The following is a 12211-nucleotide window of genomic DNA, read 5'->3' as shown; positions in this document are numbered from 1 at the left end:
GCCTCAGTTTACATTTCACCACAAACAGCTCCTATATGGGTGCCTCAGAACAAGCCACTTAATGGAATCTATTTCCTCATTTGTAAAATGTGGATAATTGTGTCACTGAATTAGGAAGATGAACGTGAGGAAGAAATACCATAATATTACTGAGAAAAACCTCGACAGACCAAGAGCAGTTCATTATTAATGCTTTATTCCTTCCTTCCCTTCCTCACTGACTCTGCTGGAGGCTTAGGGTAATAGGAAGGAAGACGAACAATAAACCATCTCTCTTGGGAACACTTGATTAGCTATGAGCTATGAATTTAAGAGAATTTAGAAACAGATCCCCAGGACTGGATCCACCCCAGAGAGGGAGAGGGTAGGAAGAAAACCCTCCTGAACAGTTTTCCGAGATGGGTTTGGAAACCTAATATTGGGTCAGAGAGAGGTGAGATGGAATCAGCTCTGAGATTAATTCCACGTCTGAGATTCTCCAACTCTCAATTGTTCTCAGACTTCAGAAGCACCAAAAGAACCTCTAAGGTCCAATGACATAATTCATAGTCTTTTTACAAGAGAACCAGGCAGCAGGATGGCCCTAGCTCTGGAACTCAGCATACCCGCCCTCATCCCTACCTCATGACTGACAACTGCTCCCAACTCTGACTCCTGCTCAGGACCATATTCCCTTGGATGGCAGATTGGGGCAGCAGGGAGAGGGCTCCTTACCCACAGAGAGCAGGTTCTGGGCATTCTCTAGCATCACCTCCTTGTACAGCTCCTTCTGGGGAGGGGACAAGAGGCACCACTCCTCCCTGGTGAAGTCCACAGCCACATCCTTGAATGTCACCACCTCCTAGAGCAACCCAAGTCAAGAGGACAGAGGGCTGAAAGCCACATCAGAATGAAGAGCCCACCTCTGGTCAGTTACAGGAGGAAACTGATACACAGAGAAAGGAGGGGCCCAAAAATCCTGCCCTTTGTCAGTGTCAGAGCCAGCACTAGAAGCCAAGTCTTTAAGAGCCCAATGCAAGTTTGAGCAAAGCAGCTCTATGATGCTGTGGAAGGACTCCAAGGAGTTTCTATTGTGTGAATGGAAATATCTAGGGGACTTCTACTGCACCTTTCCCATGGACCCCAGAGGTGTGATGTAGATGTCACAGAGTAACATGTCTGTTGCCCTGCTGCTATGTCCCAGTGCAGCCAGCATCATCAGTGTGAGAATCATCAACATGCCACTGCCCAAGCCACAGAGGAAGGAGCTGGGGAATGTAAAAGGGAAATGAGGGAAGGAGAGGAGGCTTTTGTACCCCTTCCCACACACCCAGAACTAACTGGCTTTCCGGGCTGGAGGTTTTGCTCTGAGTATTCCTGATATCTTGATCTCTGGCACTCGCAGTCTGAGCAAGCTGAATCAAGAATGTGATCTATGTTAAATTTAATTGTGATTGGACTCTGATTATTTACATAGGTGGTCACCAGGGATTTAATTTCTAAATTGTAAAATGAATGTATGGTCGTTTATTTACAATAGAGCGAAGATATTAAGGAATGAGAGAGAGAGAGAGAGGAAACCCCTGCTTCCTCTGAGCCAGGTAGAAATACTAAGGCCCTAATCAGGGAAAAGAGTCTCAAGATGATGGACCTTTCTCAGAAGATTACACCTCCGAGAAAGGCAGGGTTACTAAGTCAGCCTTTCACTCACCAACAGTGACCGTCTAAATGGAAAGAAGTCTGGGTGTCTGTCTTCCAGTCACTCCTCAAGTGTCTGTCTTCCAGTCTGTCCTCTGAGTCAGAGAGCTCTTAGATCTTCTCAGTTGAATATCTTCTTCTGGCCTCTGGTCCTCTTTTTAAAGACCTTTTCCCCTTGTGTCACCTCTCCTAAATTTTCACGTCTACCAATCACAGCAGACACTTTTCTCCAGGACTGTCCACTCTTTAGTTCACACCTTCTTTGGTTATATTATACCTTTTTGGGTAGCTTAACACATTTTTTTGGTTAGTTCACCTTTTGTAGTGACTTAACACCTTTTTGTAGTTAAAATGGATAGATTTACTTAAAATACTGAGTTATCACCTTTTGAGGATTAAAATCTAAAAACAGATTGTGGATTACAATTCAATCTTCACAATAAAGGAAGAGCTAAGTTTATCTTCATTGTTACAATCAGGAGATAGGTAAATCCAATCTTCATACTCCTCCATGATGATCATTGGGAGACTAGTCTCCCCATTGATCATTTAGAAGAATCATCTTATAGTTGTAAAAACTTTCTAACTACAGATGTATACAATATTTCAATTTCTAAGAGGAAATTACAATAGTTAGAGAGAAACAGAAAAGAGAGGAAGCAAAACCAATGTTTTGCTAGGCAAACTGACAAAAAGCCAAATTACGGGGCAGTCCCCTTTGGGATAAAAGTATATACATTTACACAAATGTTCAATTCCCTTTTTGTTCAATCGATTCCACCCCAAAGTGTATTCTGGATCTTCTTGATGCAGTGTAGGTTTCTGCAAGCATCTTTTTTTCAAAGACTTTATTCTTCTGAATTCAAGGAGTTAACAAACTTCTTTTCCTGAAATTCTTCTCAAACAAAATTTAAATCTTGGATTAAAAAAAATAACAATACAATACCATCCCCCATGAAGAGGGTATTTATCAACACATGGATCAACTCAATGTGGTTGTATTATAGGTGATGAGTCAATTATCAAAAGAAAAATCAAAAACATAAAGGAAAAATAGAGGAAAAGAATTAAGCTTTTGAGAGAAATAAAGTCAAAATCAGAATCAAAATATCAAAAACTATTTACATAAAATTTCTGAATTAAAAAGAATAAATTCATAACAGGCCCTAGTTATTAGGGTCCAATTAAAGCAATTTTTATCTTATCCCACAAGCTTGTAGGACAGAATACAGTAATATTTCACTTACCCATTTGCAGCCAAGAATACAGGAAGTTGCCATATTATAAGAGAGAAAAAGAACTAGATTTTTGTGTAAAAAGGGAAATGTCATTTCCTGGTCTGATATTTCATCATTTCTCAGGGATAGGGGAGCCAGACTACCTAATTGTTAGGTACTTTCAAAGAAAATATTTTACAAGGAGTGTGGTTCAAGGAGTTCTGCATCTTAACATATGTCAAGGTCCTCAACCTTGAGTCTCACACTAGGTTCAAGTCCTTTCATATTGGTGTAGAAGTTCATCAATCCTACATGGATTGGTTTCTTTTGTACCTGTGTGCTCTTTTGGCACTTTTCAGGTTAAATCTGTGCTTCTATGGCACTATGTAGATAAAGTCTGTGCTCCTTTTTTGATCCCATTTTCTAGAATCAGACACAATCATTAATCATAGGCCCATAACATTTATCAATAAGTGGCAGGTTTCCATAGTCTAAAGCTTTTGGGTGTGCATTTTTATACCAAGTAAATGGATATCTTAGCTTATTTCAAAAATAGTTAAAAGAAAATCTTTTCAATATAATTACATGTGCTTCAAATGCAAAAATGAGAGAAAGAAAAAAAATACTGTATGGCACGAATAAAGTGCAACAAAATAGTACAAACCCAACAATAAGGAAGTCTTATCATAATCAATAGTTAAACACTACCAATATAGTCAATTATTCATTATCAACAGAGGGTACTTGTTTTACATGGCTACAATGAATCCATGAGTCCCTCTCCCCAATTTTAATAGCTATCGGTGTAATTAGTAGGATTTGGAATGGTCCATCATAAGCAGTTTCAGTCAACCCAGTACGTTTGAAATTCTTTATATATACACTATCACCTGGGTTTAAATCATGAAGTGAGAAGTCTATGGGGCCTGCTTGAATAACAGCTCCAGAGTCATGGAGTTCTCGCAGTTTTGTTTATAATTGTCTGATATATGTAGCAATGGTTGTATCCCCTCCTAACAATGAGGTATAGCCAGGGATAAATGGTTGTGCCTGAATAGGTGAATGTCCAAATAGCATCTCAGATGGTGAGATATGTAAATCACCTCTGGGTCTGCTTCTGAGACAAAATAGGGACAGAGATAGAATTTCAGGCCATTTCAAATGAGTCTCCATGCACAATTTTCCAATCATAGTTTTAAGGTTCTTTATTCATTTGTTCAACTTGGCTGGAGCTCTGGGAATGATATGGTATATGATATTTAGGAGTTATCTCCAACATGAATAAATTTTTGATAAGACTGAATCAGTAAAATGAGTTCCTATATCTGAGTCAATATGTGCTGGTAGGCGAAAGCAGGGAATAATGTCTTTTAAAAGGACTTTGGCAACAAAAGCAGATGTGGCTTGAGCAGTAGGGAATGCTTCAGTCCATCTGGTCAGCTGATCGTCTATGACCAGAAAAAATTCATACTATCCAGCTGTCAGCATAGAGATAAAATTGATTTATAAATGCTCAAATGGTGTGTAGGTGAGAGGACGTCCACCAAAAGCCAGGCTGCACAAACTTTTGAGGCTATAGTAGTTATACCAGGGGCTATCTATACTTTTTTAAAAGAGTTCACGATGCCCTGGGTGACAAAATGACCATTTTTATGAATACATTGGCAAATTTGTTGATAAAAACTCCTAAGGAGCAAGGGTTTTCCTTCAGATGACACCCATACTCCATTAATCTGCTATGCTTTAAATTTTTGTTTCCATTTTTCCACTTCCTTTTCATTATAGGAAAGTGATAAATTTAAGTCATCAGTGGTTGTTAATGTTAAAATTAATTCAGGCCCTTCTATGACCGCTATCTTTGTAATGGAATCTGCTCGGTCATTTCCTGTAGAGACAGGGTCAGTGCCACCTGTATGTGCAGAGCAATTAACTACAGCTATGGCTATGGGCAGCTGGACAGCATAAAGAATTTCATTAATAATGCCTACATTTGCCTTAGATTTTCCAGATGAGGTTAAAAATCCTCTTTGGAGCCATAACATGCCAACAGCGTGACACACCAAAGGTGTAGCAGGAATCTAAGTAGATTGTGACTCTTTTGTCCTTTGCAATGATACAGGCATGTTTCAATGCTGTGAGTTCTGCACCTTGTGCTCTTACATTTGAGGGTAAGGAAGCTGATCACAATTTCAAATTCATTAACTACTACAGTTACTGCATAATGCACGCCACCTCTCATAAATCAAGAATCATCTCTAAATATTATTAAATCCAAATTATCCAATGGGGTGTCCAGTAAATCATTATGAGGTTTATCAACAATGGACACTAAAGATGTACAATGGGGTAAAGGTTCTCCAGAGGTTAGCAAATCAGGAAGTAAAGTGGCAGGATTAAGTATTCCACAGCGTTTTAGTGTGAAGTGTTTATTGTTTAGTAGTGTTATTTCATACCTAATAATCCTTTGGTCAATAAATACTTGTGTCTCATGTCTTAATAACAATGCTGCAATCTCATGTGGGCACATTATGGTCAGAGGGCATCCCAATACCAGATTTTACAACAGGCTCCACTGGCATATACTGACCTTCCCGGCCCTTCCTCTCCCCTCACAACTCCCTTTTCCTCCTCTGACTCAGGGACACTGATTTCCTGGCTGAAACTTGGCCAAGACCTTCCATGGTCTAATTCTGGGCCTTTCCAGGGACTGTCTGTCCCCCTGTAGGAAATGTCCCCCTCCTGACTCTGAGCTTCCTTTGAGTCCCAGGTGAATACTCCCCTCCAGAACCAATGATCTCCCCAGAACCCTTAGAGACTTCCCTCCCACAATGCCTGCCTTGATCATGCCCTCACAGAGCTGGTTTGGATATAGCTGCTGAGGAGTTTCCCCAGTCTATCCAGGCAGTGGGAGGGCAGCCAAGGGTTTCTCCCTTCCTTTGTGCTAAGTAGTGCCCAGTATAAACCAGGGTGTTCCTCCAGACTGGCTGACTTGGGCTAAGAAGTGGGAAAGAAAAACAAGCTAGAGTGACTTGGGAAGACTCAAAGACTTGATACAGAAGCCAGTGAGCAGCACCAGGGAACAATGGCTTCCCTGAGGACAGCAGGGACCAGGGGATACCCTCAGGATCTGTTCTGTACCAGACTCAAGAGGGAACAGGAGTCAGTGGGGGAGGGGTGTTGTATAATGGTTTGGGAGCAATTAGGTTTAGATCAACATCTCACACCCTACACCAACATAAATTCAGAATGTGTGATTAACTTGATTATAAAGAAGAAAACTATTCATAAATTAGGCCAATATAGAATAGTTTACCTGCCAAATCTATGGGAAAAGAAAGATTTTAAGACAAACAAGAATTAGAAAAACTTACAACATATAAAATAAATAATATTGATAACATTAAATTAAAAAGGGTTTGTACAAACCAAACCAATGCAATCAAAATTAGAAGAGAAAAAATAGGGGGAAAAATTCATAACAAAAACCTCTGACAAAGATCTAATTACTCAAATACATAAGGAGCTAAATCAATTGTACTAAAAACAAGCCATACCCCAATTGATAAATAGAGAAAGCACATGGATAGGCAATTTTAAGATAAGAAATCAAAACTATCAATAAGCACATGAAAAAGTTCTAAATCTCTTATAATCAGAGAAATGCAAATCAAAACAACTCTGAGGTACCACCTCACACCTAGCAAAATTAACTAAGATTACAGCACAGGAAAGTAATAAATGTTGGAGGGGATGTGGCAAAATCAGGACATTAATGCATTGCTGGTGGAGTTTTGAATTGATTCAACCACTCTGGATGGCATTTTAGAACATTGCTCAAAGGGCTTTAAAAGACTGTCTGCCCTTTGATCCAGCCATACCACTGCTGGGTTTATATCCCAAAGAGATTATAAGGAAAAAGGCTTGTACAAAAATATTCATAGACTCTCTCTTTGTGGTGGCAAAAAACAGGAAAATGAGGGGATGCCCTTAAACTGGGGCATGGCTGAACAAATTGTGGTATATGTTGATGGTTGAATACTATTGTGCTCAAAGGAATAATGCCCTGCAAGAATTCCATATGAACTAGAATGACCTTCAGGAACTGATGCAGAGTGAAAGCAGAACCAGGAGAACCATATACACAGTGACTAATACAGTATGCCACAATCAAATGTAATGGACTTCTCTACTAGCAGCAATGCAATAATCCAGGACCATTCTGAGGGACTTATGAGAAAGAATGCCATTCACATCAAGAGAAAGAACTGTGGACAGAAGAAAAACAATTGCTTGATCACATGGGTTGATGGGGATATGACTGGGGATGTAGACTCTAAATGATCACCCAAATGCAAATATTAATGATATGGAAATAGGTCTTGATCAACAACACATGTAAAACCCAGTAGAATTACTCATTGGCTGGGGTGGGGGGAGGTCCAATGAGGAGAGGGGAAGAACATGAATCATGTAACCATGGGAAAATATTCTAAGTAAATTAATTAAATAAAAATTTTCAATTAAAAAAAAAAAGAGGGAACAGGTGAAAAGGAGCAGAGGAAGAGGGTGTGAGTGTTACCACCATCTCTAGGCAGGGAAGGAGAAGGAATTAGTGGTCATCCTCGATGCTCACTTGTGCCCAGGAAGAAATCCAACATGAGAGGCAGTGTTCTGGGGAGCTCTTGGGGTCTGAGCTGCCCAAGAGACAAAGCCAAGAAGAGAGTTGGAAAGTACGGTTCCTCTTTTCCTGGGTGTGGGTACAGAAATGGCTCAGCAGGAAGGAGGAAGCAGCTTCCCAGCCCATCTTCTGTCAAAGCCATGGAAGGTCCTCACTGGTTGTTGGGGCTCCCATCTGGGGCTGGAATGAACTTACCTGGGCTGAGAGTCTGTCCCTCTCAAAGGCCATCCCTGGGACTGCTGGCTCCCTGTAGAGGCAACAAAGTAGCCCCCGAGAGGCCATCTGGTGAAGTTCCTCCATCTTTTCCTGGCCTTTTCTCTTTGAGGGTTAAAGTAGGAGTTCCGGCAAAAAAAGAGCAGCTTTTGATAATTTAAGTTTTAATGAGAATATAGAAGGGTTGTAAATAAATATTGCCCCTTTAAGCCAGAGGAAAAAAACTTCTAACAGCTTTTAACAATTAAGTTTAATGAAAATATATATTAAAAGAATATAGTAAAATGAATATAGTAAAGGAGAGAAATATAGGAAAGATGCAGAAAAAGAAAATTTCCCAATGTCTATATATTAGCGATCCTATAACTACTTATATTTACTACCTAAAACTGCCTATAACTACTGCTAATAATAGCAACCATCCTACAAAGTTCCAACCCAATCAAAACCAGCTCAATCAGTATTTAATCCAACTCCAATTAGGTCTGTCACAAAGACCAGCCACCTTCTAAAAAGTTCAAGGAAGAAAAACCCTAACAGCCCAAACCAAAACCCAAAAGCCCTCTAAAGGCTAAAGCCAAAAACACCTCTCAGTAAGCTCAGCCCTATCTTTATGGTCCAGAAACTAACCACAAACCGCCAATCCAACCCACAGCAGCAAACGTCCCCCCACCTGCCAGCAACTGACAGACTGACCAACTGATACTGGCACCTTTTATGCCCTTTTCCTACCTCACTTCCTGTCTCTATGGCTTCTACTCCTAGAACTGTGGGCTAATTAATCACAAGATATCTCTAGGGTAAGAGGACCTCCAGGTCCCCCATTAAATTGAAAAAGTAATAAAGAATTCCTCTTAACATCTCCCCACTCAGGGTACTGCCCCCTCCCCCCTCTTTATGACCTCCTGAAAGGAGCTGCAGTAAAAATTCTTCCCAACAGGCCTCCCTTGGCCCAGGGAATGTCTGACTTCTCTGCCCTTCTCAGCACCAGGAGCTGGCCTGGAGGCCCTCTTCTGGGACAGTCCCTCTCTTTCTCCCAGAGTAGAAAAGCCCATCTTCCTCTCTGCCTTTGGCCTCACTCTCTGGGTCAATTGCTCTCGGTTGGACCCGATCTCCCTCCCAGCTCAGGGTCTGGCTCAGCCACATCCCTCCTGGGGTCAGGCCCTTGGCCTCTGCACCCTGAGCTGGGGAGGGAGAAGGGACCCAGAGGGGCAGAGGTTTTCTCTTCTCTTCCCAGGCCTGAAGCTGCCCCACAAGGGGTGAGGGGCCACAGGAGTCACCAAGGGCCAGGCCTACCCTCAGGGGAAAACCTGCTACCAGCAGAGGGAGGTGGGGGCAGCTTGGGGAGAGAAGGTATGAAGGGGCAGATAAGCCCCTCCTTCTGTTACTTCTCTTTTGCCCTCTGCCTTCTCCCATCCTCCCATAGCCCCAAAAGGCAGCAGGGCCATGGGATCCCATATGGGATGGGCCCAGGGGGAGCCCCCAGTGTTTAGGGTGGGAGCCTAAAACACCTAGGTAGGGAAGGGATCTGAGGGCTCTGCCAGAAGGGGAGCAGGGAACCATGGGGAAGGGGAGCTAAGGGAAGGGCTGGGAAGGCACACAGTACAACAGAGCTCCTGGCAAGGAGGGCAGGCACCCTGGAGAGAATCAAATGTTCCCGGAGGGGCAACTGAGCCTGGGGAAACAGGATGAAGGAGTGCTAGGGTCTCCCTTGGAGCTGGAGAGGGTACCTAGGACCCTCTGGCACAGCTGAGGCTGAGAATCCCTAAAGGGAACTGGATCCAGGGAGTCCAAGGCCTGGGCCCTGATGGGGATCAGTCCAAGGACTAGGGGTCCAAAGAAGGGGGCAAGGAAAGGGCTTTGGCTCCTGGGGAGTCCGGGGGCAGGAAGGCAGAGCTCAGGGATCCTTACAGAGAGCTGGGTCTTAGGGCAGCACAGGGGAATCTCTAAAGCAGGAGATAGGGATTAGGACACCTGGGTCAGGAATCCCTGGGCCCCTAGAATGACACCTCTCTCCTCCTAGACCCCTCCCCAACCTCTAGACCCCACCCCAGGGTTGGGATTCTTCCTGGGCCACCACCCACCAGGCTTGGCAGGAGAGAGCCCCCTTCCAAAATCCTTCCCCCTAGACTGCCTAGATACAGCCTGAGGGAGGTGGGGGCAGCAGAGAACTCCTGGGGGAGAGCAGGGCCCCAATGGAGAGGGGATGTGGGGGCTGAGGGAATGAGGCCCACAATGAGGGGCCACCTGGGGGTTTGAATGAGACAGGTGAAGGGGGAGGAAGGGACAGGGAAGGGGAGAGGGGGCATGGGGATAACCAGGAACAGGGCCTGGATGTGGCCAAGATGCAAAGGTGGGTCGCATCTGAGAAGAAACTGGCCCAAAGCCAAAGCCATGCTCTCAGGGGTAGGGGCTGCAGGAGGACAACCTGGGAGCTCTCCCATCCCAGAAGTCCTCAAGTGCCTGCTGAAGGCCCCCTTGGGCTGAGGGTGGAGGAGTAATGGAGGTCCCTCCCAATGCTCCAGGGGGGCAGCCAGCCTCCAGGGGGTAGATCTTCAGCCAGGAAGCCCCTCCAGGGAGAGAGGACAGGCTCTTGGTTCAAAGACAAAAGAGGGAGCAATAGCACAGGAAGGGTCTGAGGTCACATTAGAACTCAGGCCCTGCTCCCTGCAGGCCTGGCATGCTCCCCAGCTGCCTAGGTGGGGCTCCCTTTGCAAGAGGGCAGTCCTCCCTGTGGGGAAGGCCCTCCTCCTCCTCTCAACCCTGCATTCCTGACTGCAGGGCCTCCTAGGCTCTCTTCCCCCTTCCAACCAGCCTCCATTCAACCCCTGAGGTGATGTTCTTCAGGCACCCCCATCATATCCTCAATGATGTTCTTTGACATTCCCAGCCCTAATGACCCCATCCCTCTCCTCCCTGCCACACCCTCTGCCCAGGGACACACCAGCCTCCTGGGGGTCCATGAACAGCACCTCCAGCTCCTGGCCAGGAGTACCTACTCTGCCTGTCCTCGATGGGTGGCTGACAGACTCTCAGTTCAGACCACTGCCCTCCCCAGCTTCCCTACAGTCCAAATGACAATCTCCCCTCCTCCAGGAAGCCCTCCTTAACTCCCCTTTACTCTCAGCCCTCTCTCTGGTCGTTATTGCTTTATTTAGCCTGAATAAGCATGCTTGGGGTGACTAAAGTTAAGGCTGCCTAAGGGACAGGAGAAGAGGGGGTGGGGAGTGGCGGTGGGGAAAGGAGTTGGGGGTATGGGGTGCAGGACTCCGGGGTCCTTACAGGGTGCAGAAAAACTGCATCCAGTACTGGCCCTCCTGAAAACCTCCGTCTAAGCAGGAAAGGAGCTCCCGAAAAGGAAGCCGGAGGCTAAAGTCGACCCCGGTCAGACACCAGAGCAGCCCTGTGGATATGCTGTAAGCTGCAGGAAAATTCTCAGGCCCCTAGTCCTTTCGCAACCCAGCCAGCCCCATCCATCTCCAGAGTGGGGGGGGAGAGGAGGGGTCCCCGGCTTGGGGGGGTCCAGGAATTGGGCTCAAGGAGGCACTGGCAGGAGGTGGTCTGCCCTACAGGGAGAATTCGAACTCAGTAGTACTCTCTGCCTCCAGCCCTCCCCCCTTCCTCAGCAGGAGCCAGGCTCCTCTACCTTTGGCCACTCCCCACTCCGGCACCCCTTTTCAGCGGTCCCCTGCCAACACTTCATGATTACCGAGGCCTCAGGCGCGGGCCGCAAGAAGTTCCAAGGCCGGCTAAGGAGGGGTGGCGTGAAAATCTTTGGAAATGGAGGAGGGGGACTGGGTAGGAGCTTAACTTCCGGTTTCCCGGAAGTCCTCTTGCCCGGTCCTGCCCCTTCGGGCGGGCCTATGTCCTCTCCCTCTCCCCTTCTCCAGAGTCTCCCTTCAGAGCCTCCAGTGTGAGCCCCGCCTCCCTCCCCTTCATTCTTCTACACCTACGGAGGGCCGGCCCGGTCTCCGCCCCCGCCCCTCCCCTTGGGTCAGAGGGTCTGTGGTGCCTGTGCCCCCTCAGCTCTATCTAAGGCGCTCCGTTTCCCAGACTTTCGGGAAGAAAGAAAAGCGGGACATCAGACGTCCCGAATTCCAAGCTGTTTTTCGTCCTAAAACAGTGCGGGCGCACCAGGCATATTTTCTTCTCCCCCTAGGCTTGTAGAAAAGAAATGGGGGCGTGGCCAGGCTCCCCACAGCCTGCAGACCTCCAGGGAATCTGCAGGAGGACAGGAAAAAAGAGCCACAGGCAGAAAGAAGGAGAGAGCCACGCCCTCTTGACCCGCCTTCTCTAGCCACATCCCCTTTTTGCGCACGTGTTTCTGGACACGCCCCTGTTGTTGTGGTGTCTATTCCCAATCTCTTGGTGTGCCCTCTCTAGCCTAGGGCAAGTCCCTTACCACCCTTTTACCTGCAACTAATAT

At 45.8% G+C, this 12211-nt stretch overlaps 1 protein-coding gene across 5 annotated transcripts in view; it reads right to left on the bottom strand.

Annotated features, from left to right (window-relative positions):
* Positions 1–11675, bottom strand: part of LOC100618312 (zinc finger protein 420-like) — a 30252-nt gene extending 18577 nt beyond the window's left edge. The window contains exons 1-3 of one of the 5 annotated variants that reach the window (XM_056821957.1): positions 11495–11675; positions 7768–7890; positions 715–841 (exon numbers count right to left, since the gene is read on the bottom strand). In XM_056821957.1, the coding sequence (XP_056677935.1) occupies positions 715–841; positions 7768–7872 (232 nt within the window). In that variant the 5' untranslated portion in view covers positions 7873–7890; positions 11495–11675. Of the gene's footprint in view, positions 1–714 lie in introns of all 5 variants that reach the window. The other 4 variants (XM_056821963.1, XM_056821959.1, XM_056821958.1 and 1 more) reach the window with 4 other exon arrangements.
* Positions 11676–12211: the final 536 nt, after the last annotated feature.

Source organism: Monodelphis domestica, chromosome 3 (assembly GCF_027887165.1).
Source record: "Monodelphis domestica isolate mMonDom1 chromosome 3, mMonDom1.pri, whole genome shotgun sequence".
Lineage (NCBI taxonomy): Eukaryota > Metazoa > Chordata > Mammalia > Didelphimorphia > Didelphidae > Monodelphis > Monodelphis domestica.
Note: the sequence above shows the minus strand (reverse complement) of the source record. Positions and strands in the feature narration are given on the sequence as shown.